Here is a 25,442-nt window from a genome sequence, read left to right as displayed (position 1 = left end):
TGGTTTGATCAATGCATATTTTGGTTGGAATTTATGTATCTTTTTATATGTTTTTTATTTTTTAATAAATATTTGTTATGAAAAAAATACTTGTGCTAATGATAAAGTTGATATAAATTCTTTGTTTATTTTCTATGTACCAAACAAAAGAAATGATTCTCAACTATATTTCTCTACTGAAATCTCTGTACTACCAAACAGAACAGTCAATTCTCATTCTCCAGACCAATTCCCTTTCTCTGCAATTCCATTTCTCTATTCCATTTCTCTACAATTCCATTCTCTGTACCAAACACCCCCTAAGAGTAAGAGAGAAATAGAATACACAACTACAATGATGATGTTAGGTAGTGGTCCCTCTTTGGAACCACATAACGTTACGTTATCAACATGTTTTTGTTCTTTTGTGAACCCACTCATGATAACGACTTGTAACGTCTTCTTAGGACCACTAGATGTCATTGTCCATGTTGATATTGATTTTGAGTTGGTTTGATTTTGGGCTGGTACGATGCTTTGGGTTCGTATCAACTGGCTTGTTGTTGCTTGTTGATTTATTACTAGGTGGCTTCAATTTTACCGTCTTGTCTTTTTTACCTTTCCTGCCTAATGTTTGTACTAGTCCCTTCTTTTATTTGATGTTTTGATTTCCCGTTTAACATGCATGTCAAGTGCTATCACCAACCCATGCTTTAGTCAAACAAATATCTTGAGCACTCCATTTCCCTTCTCAGCACACACACGAACACATTAAACCGAACGTTAAACCGACACTACACGTCACCCTATCACCTTTTCAAATACAACCTTCATATATTTATTATTTGACTATCGTTAATTTATTTTATGTACAACACAACTCCTACGTAACATTGATATTGCGTACCATATTTCATTAATAAAAATCAGTTTCCCTATCAGTGCAATATATACACTACTTATAACACTCAACACATTACACATATATAACACATACATTGGTATTGTATATTTAATGATCATAACAATATATTTAGTTATAATGTACGTGCTTCATACATCATCACATTCTTGTAACATTAATAAAACACAATAACAATCAACCACATCCATCATACATCATCGGCTCCCACAACACTTCATTACTTGTTTGACCACTCCATCCACATGCTCATGCAAGTACGCCCACTCTCATTTTGCCTAATTCCCCTTCTAGCCGGCTCCACTTCCCAACCCAACCATACCTTCTTTTGAGTGTTTCCCTTGTATCACACTCAACACTAATTACATCCCATACTAGATAATCATGCATATACTTACGGTATACATGACGTCATGCGTCCGTGCTTCCACCTTGGCGGGGTGTGACATTAAGTTTTGACAAAGAAAGATGTGTTTGAAAGGTTTTCGACCACGAATATTGATGAGGAAGTTCATGATAACGTGGAGCTTTATAAGATTCCTTGGGAATTGAATCCCGTGGTTTCGGACCCTAATAAATTGATTTACCATTTTACTTCTTGTTAATTTGTTTTGTATGTTAATGTTCTTAAAAAAAGTTAATTCACATATTTCATTCAGTAAATTTTTCTAAAAATTTGTATTGGCCCTTGCTTGTATTACCCATCCGGAGGTAACTTGTCGTGCTCTAGACATAGTTCCTTGTGTCAACCATTTTTGCATTTTCTATTAATTAATCTGTGCCGGTCATTCGTACATTTTTAGAAAACTAATGATATCATTCTAGCTACTAATCCCCTTAGTAAGACCATCCGTAGTCATAACTCTCCATTTCTAGGCATTATGCGTCATGTGGCGCCCAGTTAGAGTTATGGTTTTTTACCAAAACAGGGTGTAGTCATAACTCTCCACCCCCAAGCGTTATGCGCCACGTGGCGCCCAGTCACTATTATTTTTTTTGTTTTTTAAATAATAATCAATAATAATAATAAATATGTTACCAAAAAAGAATCAAAATGTTACGGTGGTATCCACATCCAAAAAAATCAATATGTTAAATATGTTAAAATATTTTAATCTACCTCACTCCTCCACTACCATTTCCAGCGTCACAACCCCCCCCCCCCCCCCCCCCCCCCGCCTTTACCACCATCTCCACGGTGGTATCCACCTCCATCACCACCACCTCCAACCCTGATCCAGCTAGATGACACAAAACACCAACGGGTCAACCCGTTTAACCCAACACCCACACCCCACCTTACCACCACTAACCATAAGTGCGGCACCGGCTTTAACAGATAACACCACAATGTCCTCCGCCGTCAACCTCCTGTTCAACCAGCTCGCCGGCAAATCCATGACCTGTTCAACCAACAGGTCAACCCGTTTAACCCAACACCCACACCCCACCTTAACGGTTATATTTTTTAAATTCCGTGCCATTTCTTGCGTTTTATACAAAACGCCGGAAAAAATCAAGACCCCAAAACGGCGAAGGGGGGGGGGGAGGGGGTGTGCCCCGGCGTTATACCTCAAAACGCAAACGAAAACGTGCCATTACGGATGGTCTAACCCTAGGGTTGGAAACAACATTTTTTTCCCTTGATGATAGTTGCTTGCTTGTTGATATGATCTAACATGATGTCACCAATGTCATAGTTGATGGGATTCCCAAAAAGAAATTTGCTCCTTCTTAGACTCAACCACAACTCTTAGTTAATATTTTAAAGGATTTTTTTTATTGTATATGATACTTGAACTCAAGACCTTGCAAACTCATTCAACCGAAGGTGTTTAAAGGCCAACCAAATTGTTTACCAATAAACCACCAACCCTATTGATAAAAATCTTGATTACTAATAAAACGTCATGGATGACTTCAACTCTCCAATTCAAACAATGATCACTATACATTGCTACCACATGTTTATAGTTATGGTCTTTTGTTTTGTTTTTACTTTGGAAGCCATGTATTAATGACCATAATTTATAAATATAATGTTAAACCTCATAATTTTTTGAAATTTTGGAATGTATTAATTGACCATAATAGTATATTTTTGAAATTTTGGAATGTGGATATCGGATGCCATGACTAGAAAAAATAGGCCCCTATACGAAAGAGAATTCAATAATACGATGATAGTTGTGATGAGATGAGAATTAAAAGATTGTCGATTGAACTTGTCTATAGATTTGAACTTGATTGATTGAGCAAACCTAAAACTTGTTGATCGATTTGGATGTAACTAATAATCGATAATCACTAGAGAATAGACATAATCAATAATCAAGCAGATTATATAATCTAATCATATAATGTAAATATTAAACTAAGCATGCAATGAAGGAATAATCATTTTAAGAAGCCCGTAGATTTGATGAAGCTTAAGGATTTTTGATTGAACCTATTTATTGGTTTGGATTTGAACGATTTGGACAAAGTTGAGAGCTACTGATAGTTGATCAATTATTAAAACAAAGAATAGACAGGCATTAGACTTGATTATTTGAACGACTATCAACCTTCGAAAACTATGATCGCTGATTGCAATCAATTCCGCTTTCAGCACCCGATTAGTATCATAGTCAACATATTGTCGCCCCTGGGTTTCTAATTTCTTTTCCCCGATAGTTGATTATTTAATTAGCTTTAAATTAACTTTTTAACTAGGTTAAATGAGTATTGATTGGTTAATTGACAAATGGGTTTAGATGAGCTGAAACTAAAAAAGTTACATGATTTAGTTGGGTTTGTTTTTTTTTTTGAATGTCAATGGGTTTAAAAACTTCGTTGAGTTGTAAGTTAGTATTGAGTTTTAAACATTCTAGATTTTTGTTTGAAAAAGATTCATATTAAAAACCCAACATGTGCAATCCCACGCCCACCACTCTATAGACCATGTTGAAAACTACGGAAAAACAACATAAAGCATCTTGTACATGAAAGGCAGTGCAATACCATTAAATAGAAAGAGGATAGAGGTGCACAAATCGGTTTTTTTAAAAAAACCGGTTCGGTTATTAACCGGACCGGTTTTTTTTGCCCGAAAAAAAACCGGTTCGGTTAATAACCGGACCGGTTAATAACCGGTTTTTGTATGTCAAAACCCTAACCGGTCTAACCGGTTAGGACCGGTTTAGAAACCGGTTAGAACCGGTTAATAACCGGTTAACCGGTTTTTTTTTTTAAATAACCGGTTAATAACCGGTTTTTTTCATAATAACCGGTTTTAAAAAAAACCGGTTTTTCCATTAACCGGTTTGTTAACCGGTTTTGGCTCTAAAACTTGTAACCGAAATACGAACCGGCGGTTTGTAAACCGGTCAAACCGTTTTTTAAAAAACCGGTTTTCGTAAAAACCGGTTTCCGGTTTAAACCGGCAAACCGGTTCCCGGACCGGTTTTTTTGACCATCTCTAAAAGAGGATTGAATATCTCACTTCAATACCGATCTATCAACTATATACCTTTTATATCGAACTTCTCCGAGCAGTTCTAATGCTATACCAAATGGAATTCCTATCCAGTAGTAAACTTCGGCAGTAAGGACCGTTTCATTTGGCTCCACTACGTGCCACATCACCGGCCGGCTCGCCTGAAAGCCCATTCTTTCTCAGTCGTCAACTCGATGTCGTCGTCACCTGTAAGATAAGGCCAAAAACTTGACTTTACTAACCAAGCGAGAAAAGCCCCTTTTATCTTCTTATTCAAACGCGCTAGCTGCAATCAAAATAAAACGCACACTAGAAAAGAAAGATCTTAGGCTTCGCAAGGCGCCGACTACCTTCTTGCAGACAACACAGCTACGTGTCGGCACTCAATAGTAGCGTTGGCACGTCACTCGGCTGACTTCGGCTGCAAAGACTTTCTCCTTAGGCGCCAGGCCCGGCCCATGGGCCAGCTAACTCAGGCCATTGCCTTAGGTCTCCAACCTTTTTAGGCCTACAAGTATTATGCTTGTGTATAATATATGTTTTAAAATGGGCCACAAACAAAAACTTAGGCTCAATTTTTTTTATTATGACGCCTGATAAGGAAAAAAAGAAAAGAAAAATAACAAAAGGACGGATAGAACTCTGATAGGAAAAAAAATTAATTTTTTTAACACCACCAACCATGAAATTAATAGATTATTGTTTGTCTCAAGCTCAGGTAAATGAGGAGGGTTTATATCAAATTGTTTTTAAAAATGCCCCAACACTTAGTTTGCTTTAGGCCTTCATGAACGTTGAGACGGCCCTGTTAGACGCATGTCTCAGCAACACAAAACGAGGGTTACGCTCTTTATAGAACTTGACCAAACATCTCAGGACATGAGTTGACGACAGCCATGCTGCACCTGTATGAAAGTAGGTACCATCTTGTTAAGGACAAGCTTTCTTATTCATAGGCAAAGAGCTTGGCGAAACGTATATATGATGAACACTTAACTTTTTTAGCTATGTGCTCATGTATATATTCTCTTGCTAGGATTGTTTGATATATTAAGTTACTAATAAATTCCATGCGGTTAAAAAGAGTAAATATTAAACGTGTACTCAACATCTTAAAAACAAATAAGAATACAAGTAGTCATCAAATAATAGTGACCTTCCCAGTAATTTCCTTGTAGCTACCACCTCAGCTTCATACCTTTATACTCTTTTTACTCTCAATATATAATAACATCACTCAAAAAATACAAATTCTCTACCCTTCTTTTAGTTTTAACTTATGGGTAACGTAAATAAAAAACCCCAACAAGAACTTGAACTTCAAGACTCATCATCAACCACATTCACCTGCGAAATTTGTATCGAGCCAGTAACACTCCCCAACACCAAATTCAACAACAATAACCTATGCACTCACCCCTTTTGCACCGACTGCATCATCAAATACATCCAAGTGAAGCTCCAAGACAACGTATCCGACATCAAATGCCCAGCACTCGACTGCCACCACTCTCTGGACCCGGTTTCATGTCGCCCAAAAGTTACACACCAACTTTTTGATAAATGGTGCGACGTGCTCTGTGACTCGGTTGTGCTCGGGCTTGACCGGGTTTACTGCCCAAATAGTGATTGTTCGGCTTTGATTATTAATGAGTGTGGTGGTGGAAGTAAGTTGAAGAGATGTGCGTGTCCGAATTGTAAGAAACCCTTTTGTTTCCGTTGCAAGATCCCGTGGCATGTGGGTTACAGATGTAAAGAGACTGGGGAAATTCGGGATCAAAACGATGTCGCTTTTGGTGTTTTGTCTGAGAAGAAGAAATGGAAGAGGTGTCCAAACTGTAGGCATTGTGTTGAACTTGTTCTAGGTTGCAACAGTGTTAAATGCAGGTAATAATATTGTGTTAATTTATTTTTTTAATAATTTTAATATTATGTTTTTGGGATGTTAATCAAACTCATTGTTATTAAATTCAAATGGAAACATCAGATTTCAAGTTATATGGTTTTATCAAACTAACTATAATTTTGCATTAAACTTAATTGGTGCAGATGCGGTGTAACATTTTGTAACGGATGCGGTAAAACTTTGTGCAAGTGTAAAGATTCTACAACATTAAGACGGGGTTCCTATTCCTGCACAGTGATTAAGGTTCTCTCACCAATCCTTATAATTTGGCTCCTATATAAGATTGGTGTTTCATTATCATACTATGTTGGAATTAATCTTGATGTTACGGGTCTTGTACGGGTCAATCGGGTCACGGGTCAACCCATGGAATGTGTCGAAGGGTATGGAGCAGAAAAGGGCTACATTTGACCGAGTTTAAAAGAGAATATGGCTGACAATGGATGTTGAATAGCACGTTGGAAGTTAGTTGCTATAAAGTAGGAGATTTATTTACCATGTGTTCAGTTCCTTTTATAAATAGGATACCATAGTATGTTATATTATTGTATTCTCCATTTTCATTAAGAAAGTTTGCAAGCAATCCTTGTGTCCATATTGTGTGTGTGTGTGTAAAACCTGGGCTGAACCAACATACTATTGACGTTTAGCTCCATGATCGGGTTATATATAGTTTGATTTTCATCGTAGTGTTACTGTCTATATATTCTTGTTAAAAAAGACTGCGAATTCTGGTTATGATAATATACTAATTTGGATTAAAGTTATGTATATTATTTGTTCTTCAACTTTGGTTGACTAATTTTGACTCTGCTTATCATGTAAGTTAACACTAGGTAGGTTGGATCTCATTTAGGCTTAAGCTTAAATATGGAGTCCGATTGAAACATACATCGTCAATGCATGAATAATATATTTAAATTGAAAATAAGATAAAGGTAGTAATAATAAGGGTATCGATCCTTGCTCATTAACACGGATCCGGTCTCTCTAGGTTTTTAAATTTCTTCATAGAATGCTGATGATTAGTTGATAGAGGCATGTCTCTTAGACTGTGTGTGTTTCGTGTTCAAATCTAGACAATGAAGTAGATTTGAAATATCAAATTAATGAGTACTAGTTTCGTAAAAGAAAAAAGAAAAAAGAAAGATATGGCGGTGATCACATAAATATTGATAGTCTAATTAGTTTGTTTACAATAGCATGATAAATTGGTGTTTGGTACAATATTTGGCTATTAATACGCTATACAGTCTCTAAAAATTAGTGTATTCATGATATATATGAGATGATATATTTTTTGTGTTTTTTTATGTAATGACTAATGACGGCCAGAGATTTGTTATTGATATCGACATAACAATTTGCCGTAACTTTCACAAATTTAACTATTAACTAAACTTAAGCATTTGGATCTCAAATGACATATCACGTGTACCATTACTACTACATATGATCCCGAACAAGAATCATTCACCAAAAGGTTCTTACCACCCATATATGATACTAATTCAACTTCATTCCTTATGATATTAAAGCAAATTAACATCTAAACACGGTGTTAAAGCAAAAATCATTGGAATGATAGATTACTGATCATATGCACTTTATCAAAGGAAAATAATTTAGATTTGATATGATGTGAATGACAAAAAGAGTAAGAGAGAAATAGAATACACAACTACAATGATGATGTTAGGTTGTGGTCCTTGTATGGGACCACTTAATTGATAATGTTCAGTTGTCAACGTCTTTTTTTCTTTTGGGGGCCCGCTCTTGATAACAACTTGTAACATCTTCTTAGGATCACTTGATGTCGTTTTCTATGTTGATATTGATTTTGACTTGGTTTGATTTTTCGGCCCTAGTCAGTTGGTACGATGCTTTGGATTCGTATCAACTGGCTTGTTGTTGCTTGTTGATTTATTACTACGTGACTTCAATTTTATCGCCTTGTCATTTTGACCTTTCCTGCCTAATGTTTGTACTAGTCCCCTTTTTTTTATTTGATGTTTTTGATTTTCCGTTTAACGTATCATTGCGTCTAGCCTTGACAATATGACAATTTCAATAATTAATCATTTACCAACATACCAATATATTTTGAATCATCCATTTTCTTTTTCATCTTCTTCGATGACTCTTTCGTTCTTCATTTCCAATTTAGCATATCTTTTCACTTTTCTTAAGCGTGACACCCCATGGATTATATGTTTTCCGTACAATCACTAAACATGATTTTTAACGCTAATTCTCTTTATATTTTAATTTTGTTAAGTTAATTAAATTGGTCTAGCATTAGCCCTTAGATACACGCTACTTGGTATCTAAGTAATTTATTATAATTACCCAAACTATCAGATGTTATCCGACAAATATGAGCGTTGGTGATAATTTGTTTAAACGACTCGAATGTATTTAACATACCTATAATGTTTGATTTTACACTATACGAATATATTTTATAAAATATCAACAATGAAAACGAAATGATTCTTCGAGCATTTATTATTATTTTCAAGAACCTATATTTCGTGAAATATTACCGACATAGAATTAGACAAACGTTGGAGACAAAAATAATAATATTACATGCAACAAAAATGCAAAAATTATATTTATGTATTCGTACGAGACAAAGTAACATTTCGTTAGAATATATTATATAATTAAAAAAAAGTGTGTCTCGTAAGTAACTAATTACGGGTAACAAGCTAAATATATGTATGTAAGCATGTAAAATCATACGTTAAAATCGAGTTTTTTTCTTAAACACCTCAATAATTGAGCTATCAAATACACTTAGTTAAAATATTTATGTACTAAAAGCCTCTCTTAGAACTAACAATTCTTGCGAAAAATCCCAACTTAAATTCCTATATTAAACTTAAAAAAATAAATAAATAAATAAATAAGAAAGAAAGAAAGAAAGGCGGGTGTTGAAAGCATGTAATAAACAAACTCACATGGTTACTTGAAGAAGCATGCAAGTTTTGTAAGTTATCAATTGCTATCACCAACCCATGCTTTATTCAAACAAATATGTTGAACACTCTATTTCCCTTCTCAGCACACACACGAGCACATTAAACCGAACGTTAAACCGACACTACTCGTGACCACACTATGACCTCAAATACCTTCATATATTTATTATTTGAATCATTAATTTATTTTATGTACATAAACACAACTCCTACATAACATTGATATTACGTACCCATATTTCATTAATAAAAATCATTTTCCCTATAAAAATCGTTTAAAAGCATTTCTTATATACTACATATAACACTCAACACATATATAACACATCCATTGGTATTGTATATTTAATGATCATAATGAAATACTTATAATTTGCTTCATACATCATCGCATTCTTGTATCATTAATAAAACACAATGACAATCAACCACATCCATCATCGGCTCCCACGACACTTCATTACTTGTTTGACCACTTGAAGAGGTAGGTCCCAGCAGAGCCCAGTTGGACCCGCAAGACTCACCTTGAAGAGGGACGTCTGCGCAGAAACCAACTGGATCCGCAGGACCAACCATGCTCAGAGACGTGACGTCCTTACGCGCAGTACGCAAGCTGTTCCCGCAGGAAATGCCTCCCAATGGTGAAGGACTCTGCCTGTTCCCGCAGCTGCGGATACAAGCCATCAGGGAAGGCCACCCGCGCAGCAAGGCTACACGCACAAGGCACTTAGCTCTCAATCACTCAGTGTCACCTGAAGGAATGAGCAAAGCCGGGAACAATCCCGCACAAAGGCGGGAGGGGGAATACTCCCGCCCAACTAAGCCAGTCCGTACGATACGGGAAGATCTTCTGTACCGTACCTGACGAGGTATGGGCAAAAGATCTGACTAAAGATACGACAGCTTATTGACAACAGTATGGCGAGCAGCATGCTCCTGTACTGTATGTCACTATTAGCCGCTGCCTACTCACCAACTCCTGTCATACCACGTGCATAGCCGGCAGTTGGTGGAAAAGGAATAGTACACAGCAGGCCTGGTCACTATCAGCCGCTGCCTACCCACCAACTACCAGCAGGGTACGTGCGTAGGCCACTGTTGGTGGAACAGGAATACTATTGCAGCCGGCCACACCTCCTTGGAAACCTACCTTCGGCTATAAATACCACAAATGGTATGACCATCTCATCTTATCATATCTTATCACATTATCATCATATTATACCTGATATCTGCTCTAGCAATCTCTTAATATACATTTATATTTAAAGAGCAATCTAGTCTGATTCTCACGCCGGAGGGTGGTCACAAGGAGGAACCCCCCCCTTCTCAGTGACAAGCTCACGGTGTCTGTTTTGCAGGTTATCAGAAGAACCATCTTTTCTAGGTCTAACCCCTCGTGGGAAACATCTATCTAACCCCCAGGTTACTCGTAATCTGCCCGGGGTCCGGTTAGTGTTTCTTCATTGGCGCCATCCGTGCATAAAAGCTAGAACTTCATTTCTTTTCAGTTTTTTCAAACTTCTGGAAAGATGGTTAAAGAAACTCCGGTAACCACAACCCCAGCTACTGGGGGGAATACCGGCTACACAGTCTTTACGAACACTACCCCAGTTACCCAAGCTGGGGCAAGTGCAGTAAATAATCGCTCACTGGGAATCACCGATACCCAGTTAGAGAAACGAACAAGACTCCCCCGCCAAACACTCGATGAAGTTAAGGCATGGGCGGAGGCACGTCAAAAGGAATTCCAAGCTGAGTTGGACGAACGCTTGCGTTCCGTCCAACAGGCTGACGAATTCGAAGAATACTTGGACGATGACTCGGAGGAATCCGACACCGACGCGAACCCTCGCCATAGGGCAAAAGGGAAGCGTAAGGAAACGGACTCCCAACCGAGAAGGCATTTTGGAGAAGCCTTCAAACCAAAGAACACAGGTGGAAGTCCACGTGACTTCTCCAAAACATTCAGACCAAACGTTGCAAATGCGGGAACGTCCAAATTTGCAAGGGACATTGCGGAAGCAATTGCCCCAAAAAGTGCCAAACAAATGTCCAGCATAGGCACATATGATGGTATATCTGACCCAGATGATCATTTGAACAGATTCATAGCGGGGGCAACCGTCAGTAGTTGGACGGAACCTACGTGGTGTTACATGTTCCAAATGACGCTTGTTGGGGCTGCTAGAGCGTGGTTCGATCGTCTACCGGTCAACCACATCTACGACTGGGCAGACTTCCAACAGAAGTTTAGCCAACACTTCAGCCAGCAAAGAAAGTATACCGAGGAGCAATGGACAATCCTCAAATGCATTCGAGAGGAAGATGAATCTTTGCTAGACTTCATCACTCGCTTCAATTCGAAGAAGCTAAGTCTGGGTAACATTAGCGAAGATCTTGTTCGCGCTGCCTTTATCCAGGGCGCGAACGACCCAGAGCTCATCCGCACCTTAACGGGTAAAGATGGCATGCCATCCACATGGGATGCCATCATGACAGCAGCTAAACGCTTTGCGGAAACGGAGAAGCAACTGGGTAGAGATCTCCCACAGAGCACAAACCTCTACACCCAAAAAACAAGAGAAGACAACGTCCTTACCGCCCGATTAAACAAAAAGCGGAAGCTAGGCATTTGGCAGTCAAGGGTAAACTTTGACACCTCATCCGGCTTGCAACATCGGTTAGGCGGAAGGGGTAACGTACAGTCGAACCAGAACTCCAGATGGACGCCGCTCACCAAAAGCGTCACCGAGATATTCGCCACTGAGGAGCTCCCATGGCCAAAGCCTCCAATAATCCGACATCGTCCCAATGCCGATCGGAGCAAATACTGTGACTTTCACAGGACAAAAGGCCACAACACTGAAGAATGCACAGACGTAAAGGACATGGTCGAAGCATTTGTCAGAGATGGGACGCTCGCGCACCTCGTGGCGCAATGAACGCTGAGCAGGCTGATGCGTGTAGAACCCCAGCTGGGGAAAACACGAATAAAAATTCCAGCTTCAATGTGGAGACTACATGCTGCGTAAAGAACGAGATCCCGAACCAGGTGCGTATCGGCTCGATGGCACTCCCATCCCAACAACATGGAAGGGAGCTCAATTACACAGTTTGCATGTAGATCAATTCCAAATTTGTAAAGAAAAGGCCAAGAGCCACTTCTAATGGAAATGATTCTCCTTAGAACATCGACGCTGATGATTTTACATTTATACTTTATGAACTATCAACACTGATGCCGGTTTTCACCGCATACATAAGTGTGAAAGTAGTTGCATGGGGAAGGCGGCAAAACCCGCATAAACCCAAAAAACGGCAAACCTTCACGCAGGTCAGTTGAAGGGGAAAAGTTCAGTCATCCCACTAAATGAAAATGCCGGTCTATCCGCATGAATCATGATAGAGGAAACTGAACACTAACCTATTAACAACCGCGCGTCGAACGGTTAATTTATTCAACACGGATATGCCGGTTTTCACCGCATAATTACGTGGAAAGTCGTTGCGTGGGGAAGGCGGCAAAACCCGCATAAACCCAAAAAACGGCAAACCTTCACGCAGGTCAGTTGAAGGGGAAAAGTTCAGTCATCCTACTAAATGAAAGTGCCGGTCTATCCGCATGAATCATGAGGAAACTGAACACTAACCTATTGATAACCGCGCGTCGAACGGTTAATTTATTCAACACGGATATGCCGGTTTTCACCGCATAAATACGTGGAAAGTCGTTGCGTGGGGAAGGCGGCAAAACCCGCATAAACCCAAAAAACGGCAAACCTTCACGCAGGTCAGTTGAAGGGGAAAAGTTCAGTCATCCCACTAAATGAAAGTGCCGGTCTATCCGCATGAATCATGAGAGGAAACTGAACACTAACCTATTAACAACCGCGCGTCGAACGGTTATTCAAAACAGAGAATTTCTAACAAAAGGATGAGGAAAACCTACACGCAGGTCAGATATAGGTAAAGTTTAGCCATCCTACTAAGTGCAAGTGACGGTCCTACCCGCACAATCACGAAAGAGGAAGCAAAACTTCAACCTATTATCTACCACGTTCAAAGGTTAACTTATCCTAAACACTTAGAAATTTCAAAAAAGGATGAGGAAAACCTACACGCAGGTCAGATGTAGGTAAAGTTTAGCCATCCTACTAAGTGCAAGTGACGGTCCTACCCGCACAATCACGAAAGAGGAAGCAAAACTTCAACCTATTATCTACCACGTTCAAAGGTTAACTTATCCTAAATACTTAGAAATTTCACAAAGATGAGGAAAACCTCCACGCAGGTCAGACGTAGGTAAAGTTTAGCCATCCTACTAAGTGCAAGTGACGGTCCTACCCGCACAATCACGAAAGAGGAAGCAAAACTTCAACCTATTATCTACCACGTTCAAAGGTTAACTTATTCTACACTTGGAAAATTGCTAATTTAACCTAAAGTATGCAAGTCATATAACGTTTATAAAGCAAGGAATCCAGAGAAAGTAGCGGTCTTACCCGCACAAAGATTTATATTTCATAATATTCATTACAAGAATGGCCGGGTAACTACCCGCCTTCAAGGAAATAAATCTATACAAGCTAAATCTATCCTAGCAGTGGGAAGGGATCTTCAGGATCAGGCTTCAGGGCCACTTCCACTTGGACCAGCACCGTCAGTAGAGCGTGGCAGTTCAAGGAAAGCTTTAAGGATAGCTAGCCCATCATCAGCAGCAGCAACTTGGTTCACTTTCTCCACCACCGGATGCGGGAAGGCGGCATACTGATTCACTGCTTGGTCGTAAACAGCTTCAGTATCAACATTGTACAAAGGGAAGTTGGAAGGCGGGATGCCTTTCTCAACGAACCCTAGACCAAGCAGGAAGCCGGCCTTTTCCCCATCCTCGTGAGAAGCGTTGAGGGCTGCGCTCATAGCATCGTCATAAGACGTCTCTGAGAAGACCCGATGCACAACCTACAAGAAAATATACAAGTATCAAAACCTTTTCTATCTACAAAGAAAAGCGTAAAGAAATGAAAAGCATACCTGAGACAACGCTTCTCGAAGAAGCCATTCCTTGGCAACCAGAGCTTCTTGGAGGGCAGCTTGAGCTTCGTTACGGGCGCGTTCGGCTTCACTCTTGTTGAGGTTGGCAAGCAACACTTCTTTAGCCGCAGCCTCTTCGACGCCCTTTAGCTTCCGCTCAGTATGGTCAAGCACCCCCCTCTGGTCCAAGATCTCCTGGAGCTTTTTGGCGTCTTCCATCGCCAAGGCATCATGAGCCTGCTGGAGAGCCTCTAATTTGGCTTTAAGCTCTTCATTCTCCACGCGTAGAGGCTCAGCAACAGCTTCAGCCTTGGTGGCCCACTCGGTTGCGTTCCTTGCAGTTTCCTTAGCCAGCCGAAGCTGTTCATTAACAGCTTGGGCAGCCTTGGAACGGGCCTCGAGCCGGGCCTGAACTTCAACCTCGAGGGCCTTGAAGGCCTTCTCCTTTTCCGCAGCAGCTGCGGTAAGCCTTTGGTTCTCCTCCCGGACAGCCCGCGCCTGAGCTACTTCTTTAATGCGAGCTACTTTTAACTTGTCGTTTTCACGACAAAGCAGCTCGACGCGCGGCTGCATCCGGGCCAGGAGAACCCGAAGCTCATTGGTTAGCCTACCCTCCTGGTAGCTAGCCATGGCTTCCCCCAACGCACCACTGGGAGCAGCGTGACGAGCCCACTCCACGCACTCCACAGGGGTGCGAAGGGTTGTTCCTCGGCGAATGTTCCATCGTGGAACATACACTTCATTGGAATCCGACACTGCAAAAAACATAAAGCAGTTAGGAAAAGATGATAAAAAAATATATATAAAATGGGCCAAAAGAACCCTACGCACCTGTAGGGTCAATAACAGGCCGATAGCCGCCAAACCCATCACCTGAACCCAACGGAAATCCATCCAAGAGGTCAGGCAGATGGGAAGGAGGCAGAGGTTGGCGATAAGCCCCATGCATACCTGAAGGTTCGGCCGTCGTTGCCGATGACGGAGGCATGGTAGAAGCCGCCGCGGTCGCAGCCGCGGAATCCGCAGCAAAAGTAACCGCCGGCTCGGTGAAAGATGCGGTAAAAATAGCACTCACAGCCGGCGGTGACGTCATCACAGCTGGAACAGTCGGCTCAAAGGAGTGAGCAACTGAACCAGCGGAAGCAGGCGCAAGCGCCTGGGTCGTCGCCTCAGGTAGGCTGACCAAGCCTACCGTCATGGGCGGAGGGATACTCTGCGCTCCACCCTGGAATGCGTCAACATCCACGCCTGCACAAAGAAGATAAGCATTAATGATGGAAAACTATGAAGTTAAAGATAAGGAAGTTTGTACTTACGGGTTTTCTTGAGCCTAAATGTACGAACAGGCGGGGATGAACCCGATGGAGCCGGCCTCTTCACGCCGCTCACCATTGTCATCCTGGGCTCTCCGGTGACAGTTGTCACAGCCTCCGGAATGGTGGTCTTATCACCACCGGGATTCCCCGCCACCTCTTCGCTCTCGGTCTCCGAATCAGACCGAGGCACCGGATCGGCAGTGGAGTCCACCTTCTCCTTCCCCTTCCCGCCGGCAGCCTTCTTCTTCCGCACCAACGGAGGACCATCTGCGGATTCCTCATCAGAACATACGATTAGAGGAATTCCAGCAGAGGTTTCAACATTGAGGGGTCGAGGGTCGAATAGCGCCTTACCTGGCCGCCTGGCGCTAAGGATCTCGTGGCCTAGCGGATAGACCTCCACGAACCGATCCGCCGTTTGTTCTAGGATGGGCAACTCGTTCTCGTGTAGAGCGCGAGTACCCATCCGAGCGGGACCATCAGCCTCCCGCGGGTACATGAGCGACTGCAAGTCGTTCCCCTCTGAAATAAACAGGAAAGAAGTTAGAAGAAATTCTAAATTAACAAAAAGAAACAGAGCATACCGTAAGGAACAGAGTTCGAACCGTATTCAAGGACGATTGGGATCTTTTGCGCATCCGCAGCCTTCCACACCCGGCTCATCCCCAGCATCACCATCCCGGACTCCGCAAACCGGTAAACCGGAGATTGGACTCGGGATATCTTCGCAAACCATTCCGCCTCCTGGTAGTTGGAGGCGTGAAGGCTGGGAAGTGCTTGCCCATTCTTGAATTTCATGGCAAGGGGGATGGCGCGAGCAGAGATGTAGAAGAACTCCCGCTTCCACGAGCGAAGACTGCGCTCGGTTGCGCAAATCTTCAAACCCTTAATCCGGGTTATCAACGTGTACCACCCCTGGATGCACCTCCAGTAGAAGGTCATCAGGCGGTCGACGAAGGGCTCAATGCCCAGTATCCGGCACACCCACTCGAAGTGGCGAATCTTGGCAATCGCCATCGGATGCACCTCGGTCAGGTGCACACCGTGCCTCTCAAGGACACGGTAAACAAACTTTGTCAATGGGAACCTAAGATTCCCATAAACAAAGAATGCAGCATATACCCCGATCTTGCCTCTGGGGGCATCGTACACCGTCTGATGGGGTTCATGAAACTCAGGCTCGAGAGACTCGAGCATGAACTTCCTGACGACGTACTGATACAGATCGACAGGCAGAGCACACTGGCACTCGCCAGCAGTACTCTTGTCATCGGCTGTAGATTCGAGATCACGTGAAGACATCTTGCAGATGAAAGAAGAAAACGATTTCAAGGGAATGCTCGACTGAAAAGATGAGTATTCGCCGGAAATCGTTTTGAAGATGAAGAGAAGAGTGAAAGTGTGGATTACAAAGAACCCTCTCCCCCTTTATATACTAATCGCAATTAATGCGATGAATTTAATGCGGAAGAGAGAGAAATTGAAGGTGCAATGAAACTATGACACGTGGCAAAAAGCAAGCTGGCAACAGCTGTTGACAGGACGCGTACCATTAATTTCGCGGCCACGCGCCCGAAAAATCGCGCCCACGCGCCTGAAAAAGCGTCTGGAATGACCATGTACTGTCACGTCACCATAACTTCCTGCACGTCCTGACACAGTCAGAAGAAACCGTCGCACGACGTTTCAGAGGTTTGGACTGTTCTTATCCTTTCACCAACTCTTCGAATTTCAAAAAAATTCAAAAAGATTCAAAAGTAAGCGGGAAAATACCCCTTACCTTGGCAACCAAGTAACCGTAAGACGGATGCGGGTACAGTGTTAAGGCAAAACCCTTCACATACCTAGCACCCGCAGGGAATTGAAGCCAAGAATACCTTGGCAACCAAGTAACCGTAAGACGGATGCGGGTACAGTGTTAAGGCAAAACCCTTCACATACCTAGCACCCGCAGGGAATTGAAGCCAAGAATACCTCGGCAACCAAGTAACCATAAGACGGGTGCGGGTACAGTGTTAAGGCAAAACCCTTCACATACCTAGCACCCGCAGGGAATTGACGCCAGGAATACCTTGGAAGTAAAGTAACCGTAAGACGAGCGCGGGTACAGTGTTAAGGCAAAACCCTTCACATACCTAGCGCTCTGCTGGGAATTGAAACCAAGAAGGATCTTCTAGGCAATGCTTGCGGAAACGGAAATAACATCCCCGCATAGCGGGAACGTCGAGAACTACGTTGTTTGAAGCTCCAGGATGGAATTGGTGGTTTTAACATAATTGATCACTATGTTCAAAACTACCAAAACCTCATGGAGAATCCACACAAGTGGGACTCAACGCTCCTGACTTGCGAGGAGGTTACAGACCTACCCGCATCATTAGGAATGGCAACGGGGCGGGTTTGGGGCGGGTTTTGCTTAACCCGAACCCGAACCCGAAACCAAAAACCATCCCCGTACCCGCCCCATTACCCGTCGGGTTTAATTCGGGGATTCCCCGTTTGGTTTTTTGTACCCCCCCCGACCCGCCCCGTCCCCGAACCCGAAAACCCGAAACCGATCCGACCCGACCCGAAATTGGTTCATCACATAACTGAACATTTATCGAAATAAACTTCTGCATCACACACATGAAAGCTGAAACAATGTGTTACAAAGGAAATAAAACCAAGTCTACATGGCCGAAAAATCATGCCAAATACACAAACTACAAACTTGCGACCAAATCTAAATACCAAATCAAACCAAATCATCCAAAGTCGTCGTGCCACTTTCTTTAGTACCTACCTACATTAAGAATATTTATCAATAAATCAACCAAGTTAAAAGAATAAAAGCTATGTTACAAAAATAGTAAATTTTATAAATATTATTACCTCTTCCACATCCATTTCATATTCAATGGTGCGGCAATATGCCTCGGTCTCTTCCGAACAAGTTTCTATATTTAATAGTAATAACATAAACATATATTCATGATTATGAAGATAAATAACATGAGTAATAATGTAATATTCAATATAGCGTTACCTCGAATCTCATTCAACAACCAACTTTGAGCACACATTAAAGCCTCCAAAGTTTTTGGGTGAAGTCGACTTCGGTGAGGACTTATTAATCTTCCACTTGTACTAAACGCAGATTCAGAGGCAACGGTGGAAACTGGAATTGCCAATACATCTTTTGCCATCCTTTGAAGTGTCGGATACTTACCTCCATTTGTCTTCCACCAAAGCAACAAATCCAGTTCTACTTCATCAGGCAAAAGATTTTCTTTCAAGTAGTTATCTAACTCTGCCATATCATTCAAGTCATCATTCACCTTAGCTTTGGATTTAATGTCAGATAGGAATTTTTGGAATCCACCAGAAGAACACTCTGACAACCCCGAACTGAATAAAGATGAACTAGAACCACCACCTATAAATTAATGTGAATCAAGATAAATCAAATATTAGCAATTTATATTTATACTCATTAAATATTAATATGATTATACCTTCATAGTAGTTTTTACCACGTGAGTTGGTAGATTCATATTCTTTAAAAATAGCTCGGACAAAATCCTCAAGAGATTTAAACTCTTCCTTTGCCATTTCTTCACCGTATAAGGCAGGCATAAGCAACTCTACGTATTTTAGCTTGTAACGTGGATCTAAAACCGCAGCCATCCCCATAATCCCATGAATTACAGACCAATATTTATCAAACTTGATACTCATTTTATACGCCATTAGACTAATGTCAACAATAGAAGACTTAGTCCACTCCCGCATAGAAAAACGAATCTCACATATCAAAGGGAAAAAGACATTAGCAGTAGGATACTTGTTACCAGAAAACAAAAGAGTTACCCGATAGAATAGTTGTAGCTTGTTACATATCTCAGTTGCTAAGTCCCAATCAAGGTCCGTAGGCAAACTAGTATACCTGGGCTCTCTTTGCTTTAATCGCGTGAAAACATGTCTATAAGGTATAGCAACACTAAGCATCAAATAAGTAGAGTTCCAGCGAGTCTTGCAATCAACGATCAGTTTCTTTGTGTATTCCATTTCAAGTTGATTGGCTGCTTCCTCAAATTTTTGCTCTCTTTTTCCTGATGCAGACCAAAATAAAACACTATCTCTAATTCTTTCAATCCCATCCTCAATAACAGACAAACCATCTTGAACAATCAAATTGAGAATGTGCGCGCAACAACGCATATGAAACAACTCTCCTTTCCTCATGAGTGATCTCAATGGAAGCTTCTGTAGTAACTTGTTGATAATTGCATCATTTGTGGTACAATTATCAACGGTAAGAGTAGACACTTTTCTATCAATATTCCAATCACATAGACAATCATATAGCGTATCTGCAAGAACATCAGCTGTATGTGGTGCAGGCACATAAATAAACCTATATAAAATTTATGCATCAATATAAGTGTAAAATACATTTAAAGTTTTAAACTAACTTTATATTAGACTTGTACAATATATATGCTTTACCTCATGATTCGGCTTTGCAAGTTCCAAGAGTCATCTATAAAGTGTGCAGTGACGGCCATAAACCCTTTTCTTTGATGGTTAGCTGTCCACATATCAGTAGTTATTGCCACTCTACTTGTGATCCTCCCTAATAGTTTCTTAGTTTTCACCCTTTCATATTCATAAATTTTTAAAATGTCGCTCTTGATGGTATTTCGACTCGGAACCTTAAACAAAGGTTGAAGACCTTTAACAAACTTTCTAAAACCATGATGGTCCACCGTTGTAAGAGGATACTCGTGCACAATAATCATCTCCGCGAGATCTCTCCTTGAGTTGTCTGGATTAAACGTGTAGTTGGAGAGATATGATGAACTACCATCAACTTTCTTTTGCTCCATAATCAAGATGCTTTGTCGTATATCTTTAACAGTTCGTCTTGGACAACGTTCAAAATGATCTCGTAAATGCGATGTGCCGTTTTTGCTTGAACCTCCTAGCTTTTTCTTACAATAGTTACATTCCGCCTTATCTTCACCGTTCACTTTCATTAATTTAAAATGGTTCCACAAGGCAGATCTTTTCCTTTTACCACCGACATTTTGACCATCTTCAAAAGTATCATCAAGGTTAGACTCATCGTGGGTAGTAAAGTTAGTTGGTGGTGGTTCATTAGAATCATGTACCCCTTCACTGCTTCCTTGAGGAGTAGAATAAGTAGGAGTGTTTGAAGCAACGGGAGTAGGAGTACAAGTGTCTGAAGCAAATTTATCACCTTGTGATGCCATATAGTTGTAGATGCAACTGAAATAGAATGGCACATAGAAGACTTTAATCGATGGACATCTTGTTACTGAAAGTGAGTCTCACTTTAATCGATGTTTTACATTTATTCATCTATGTTAGTTCGAGCGTGTTTGGTAACCAGTCAAAAGTCGGTTTGTTTCAAAATGGATTATATTTTCTATGGGTTGGGTTTAGTTTGACCCGAAGCACTTTTTAGTTCAAAATCTTTGAACTCTGTTTTAGATGATCAGTGCAACATGCATGAATTTAAAAATAATATGATTGATATCAGTATAAATTTTTTGGTTTACCGTTTTATTTATTTAAATGTAGTTGAAGGCAATCGGATTGGTGCAGTTCATAGCAGGGACTTGTGCAGTAAGCCTTTTATTTATTTCTGTCACTTGCAGTGTCTTGCATCTTTTATTTATTACAAGTTAAAATCATTCTTTATGATTCTTGACTTAGAGGTGGCAAGTTTGACTTCCGCTCGTTGTATTAAAAGGAGCGGTGGAGAATCGAATTAGCTCCTTCTAACACGACGACGACACAAAAACAATAATTAACAACCTAACGAAACACGAAAATCATCAGAGCTAAAAAAATTATTCAATGCAGCAGCTAATTAGCTAACCGAAATCAATAACTTCAATACGACTTCCGTGTTACATATAATTCAATCGGAACTCATGTCAGAGTTAATCAAGTTAACCTAAATCGCCATCTCATTCATCAACAAGCCATCGATCACATACTTACAAACACTATCCAGCTCCAATCCAAACTCATCTCAATAGCCACAACACGCAAACTGCCAAACTGTCTAATTTGACTACACGTACTCACCGAATACAATCAACAGTCAAATACAGTCTAATTATTCAATGCAGGAGCAGTTAAATAGCTAGCTAGCAGAAATCAATAAGTTCAATACGATTTACATTAAAACATGCAATTCGATCGGAATAAGTTCGTTAATATTTACGTTAACATAAGTTGGAGTGAAAACAGGTGAAATAATAATAATAATAATAATAATAATAATAAGAGAATTAGGGATCTTACAGGTGGTAGGATGAGAACGAGGAGGAGGAGGGTGGTCCGGTGGTGCAGACGGCGATTGAGTGGATGGTGATGGTGGTGCAGACGGCGATTGAGTGAATCGGGGGCGGACTGGCGGTGGCGGAGTCTGGATGAGTGGATGTCTGGTCCGTCTGGAAAGCCTAACAAGGAAGGAAAGTGACTGATTAAGCAGATTGTAAACCTACAGTAGGTTTAGGTTTTTAATATATATATATATATATATTATTTATATTTATATTTATATATTATATCGGGGCGGGTCGGGGCGGGGGTACCTGAACCCAAACCCGAACCCGAACCCGAAACAATCCCCGAAACAATCTCCGAAACCCGACCCGAAACCGAAAAAACAAAACCCGACCCGACCCGAAATAAGCCGGTTTTCGGGTTTCCCCGTCGGATTCGGGGATTTTTGCCATCCCTACGCATCATACCCAAAGATCAAGCAGGAAAGTCGGGAATTTCTGCAAGTGACAAGGACTTCCGCGGGAAGAATCCCCATGGAAAACCTTAAAAAACCCTTTTCAAAACCCTTTGCTTAAGTCCAAAAGTTCACCTCACTTTATTAAACACTCATGAGAAGAACATTGGACTGGGGGGACTTGAAGAGGTAGGTCCCAGCAGAGCCCAGTTGGACCCGCAAGACTCACCTTGAAGAGGGACGTCTGCGCAGAAACCAACTGGATCCGCAGGACCAACCATGCTCAGAGACGTGACGTCCTTACGCGCAGTACGCAAGCTGTTCCCGCAGGAAATGCCTCCCAATGGTGAAGGACTCTGCCTGTTCCCGCAGCTGCGGATACAAGCCATCAGGGAAGGCCACCCGCGCAGCAAGGCTACACGCACAAGGCACTTAGCTCTCAATCACTCAGTGTCACCTGAAGGAATGAGCAAAGCCGGGAACAATCCCGCACAAAGGCGGGAGGGGGAATACTCCCGCCCAACTAAGCCTGTCCGTACGATACGGGAAGATCTTCTGTACCGTACCTGACGAGGTATGGGCAAAAGATCTGACTAAAGATACGACAGCTTATTGACAACAGTATGGCGAGCAGCATGCTCCTGTACTGTATGTCACTATTAGCCGCTGCCTACTCACCAACTCCTGTCATACCACGTGCATAGCCGGCAGTTGGTGGAAAAGGAATAGTACACAGCAGGCCTGGTCACTATCAGCCGCTGCCTACCCACCAACTACCAGCAGGGCACGTGCGTAGGCCACTGTTGGTGGAACAGGAATACTATTGCAGCCGGCCATACCTCCTTGGAAACCTACCTTCGGCTATAAATACCACAAATGGTATGACCATCTCATCTTATCATATCTTATCACATTATCATCATATTATACCTGATATCTGCTCTAGCAATCTCTTAATATACATTTATATTTAAAGAGCAATCTAGTCTGATTCTCACGCCGGAGGGTGGTCACAAGAAGGAACCCCCCCCCCCTTCTCAGTGACAAGCTCACGGTGTCTGTTTTGCAGGTTATCAGAAGAACCATCTTTTCTGGGTCTAACCCCTCGTGGGAAACATATATCTAACCCCCAGGTTACTCGTAATCTGCCCGGGGTCCGGTTAGTGTTTCTTCACCACTCATCCACATGCTCATGCAAGTACACCCACTCTCATTTTGTCTTTCCCCTTCTAGCCGGCTCCACTTCCCAACCCAACCATACCTTCTTTTGAGTATTTCCCTTGTATCACACTCAACACTTACATCCCATAATAGATAACATATACTTACGGTATACATGACGTCACGCGTCCGTGCTTTGCCTCGGCGAGATGTGAAGTTATGACAAAGAAAGATGTGTCTAAGGTTTTCGACCAAGATTGATGAACATGGAGCTTTATAAGATTCCTTGGGAATTAAATCCCGTGGTTTCAGACCCTAATAAATTTATATGTTAATGTTCTTTAAAAAGGTTAATTCTTATATTTCATTCACTAAATTTTTCTAAAAATTTATTTTGGCCCTTGCTTGTATTACCCATCCGGAGGTTACCTGTCGTGCTCTAGACATGGTTCCTTGTGTCAATCATTTTCGCATTTTCTATCAATTAATCCGTACCGGTCGTTCGTACATTTTTTAAAAACTAATGATATCATTGTGGCTACTAATCCCCTTAGTAACCCTAGGGTTGGAAATAACATTTTTTTTCCTTGATGATGCTTGTTGATATGACCTGACATGATGTCAACATTAATGTCATTGTTGATGAGCTGCTTCTCAAAAAGAAAATTGTTACTTCTTAGACTCGACCACAACTCATAAGGGTGTTCAAGAAATCCGAAATCCGGAAAAAATTGAAATCCGATCCGAAACCGAAACCGAAACCCAAATAAATCGATCCGAATTCTTATTCGGATCGGATCAATCCGAATATCCGAATAAGTAATTCGGATCGGATTCGGATATGGAATTTTAAAAAATTCGGATTGTTTGGATTATTCGGATATCCGATTCATCTGAATAAAAAATATGTTTTTATTGGTATTTTTCGGTTTGGTATATATTTTAGACTATTATTTGAAGTTTAAACTTTAAATTTATGTTAAGAGTAATTCGTATTTTCCGGTTTGTATGTTTATTGTGGTTCTAAACTATTAAATGTTATGAACAAAAAAATAGAAAATTTTTTTAGCTTTATTTCGGATTATTCGGATAATTTCGGATTATTCGGATATTATCCGAATCCGATCCGAATTGAATTCGGATAGATTCGGATCGGATAGGAATATTCCAAATTCGGATCGGATCGAATTTCAGATAGGGTCTAAAAATTTTCAAATCCAAATAACCCGAACCGAATAACCCGAATAATCCGTTATCCGATCCGATGAACACCCCTAACAGCTCTTAGTTACTTTTTTTAACGTTGTTTTTTTAAATTTTTGTTTTCTGTGATACTTGAACCTAAGATCTTGCAAACCCATCCAACCTAAGGTGTTTAAAGGCTTCTCAAAGGGTTTACCAATAGACCACCAACTCTATCGATACAAATCTTGATTACTAAGTAAACGTGATGGATAACTTCAACTCTTTAATTCAAACAATGATCAGGACTAAATATTGCTTCCAAATGTTTATATATAGTTATGGACCTTATGATCTTTTGTTTTGTCTTTTACTTTGGAAGGCATGTATTAATGATCATAATTTATAAATATAATGTTAAACTTCATAATTTTTTTAATGTAAATAGTATATTTTTGAAATTTTTGAATGTGGGTATCAGATGCCATGACTAGAAAAATAGGCCCTTATATGAAAGAGAATTCAATAATACGATGATAGTTGTGATGAGATGAGAATTAAAAGATTGTCAATTGTGTTTTAAACATTCTAAATTTTTGTTTGAAAAAAATTCATATTAAAAACTCAACACTTACAATCTCACGCCCACCACTTTATAGGCCATGTTGAAAACTACGGAAAAACAACATAAAGCATTTATACGTGAGGTTTGGATTC

The 25,442-nt window shown here is 40.8% G+C and overlaps 1 protein-coding gene across 1 annotated transcript; it reads left to right on the top strand.

Annotated features, from left to right (window-relative positions):
• Window positions 1-5,222: 5,222 nt before the first annotated feature.
• Window positions 5,223-6,585, top strand: LOC143611028 (E3 ubiquitin-protein ligase RSL1-like). The gene has a single exon (XM_077085349.1). The coding sequence runs from the start codon at window positions 5,659-5,661 to the stop codon at window positions 6,268-6,270; it is 612 nt and encodes a 203-aa protein (XP_076941464.1). The 5' UTR covers window positions 5,223-5,658; the 3' UTR covers window positions 6,271-6,585.
• The last annotated feature ends 18,857 nt before the right edge of the window (window positions 6,586-25,442 follow it).

Source organism: Bidens hawaiensis, unplaced genomic scaffold (assembly GCF_021521415.1).
Source record: "Bidens hawaiensis isolate Kalapana, Puna unplaced genomic scaffold, B.hawaiensis_p1.1 tig00029003_1, whole genome shotgun sequence".
NCBI classification, from domain to species: Eukaryota; Viridiplantae; Streptophyta; class Magnoliopsida; order Asterales; family Asteraceae; genus Bidens; species Bidens hawaiensis.
Note: the sequence above shows the minus strand (reverse complement) of the source record. Positions and strands in the feature narration are given on the sequence as shown.

Coding starts and splice junctions, on each gene's coding strand:
- LOC143611028 (XM_077085349.1), top strand. CDS start 5,659: ATGGGTAACGTAAATAAAAAACCCCAACAAGAACTTGAACTTCAAGAC.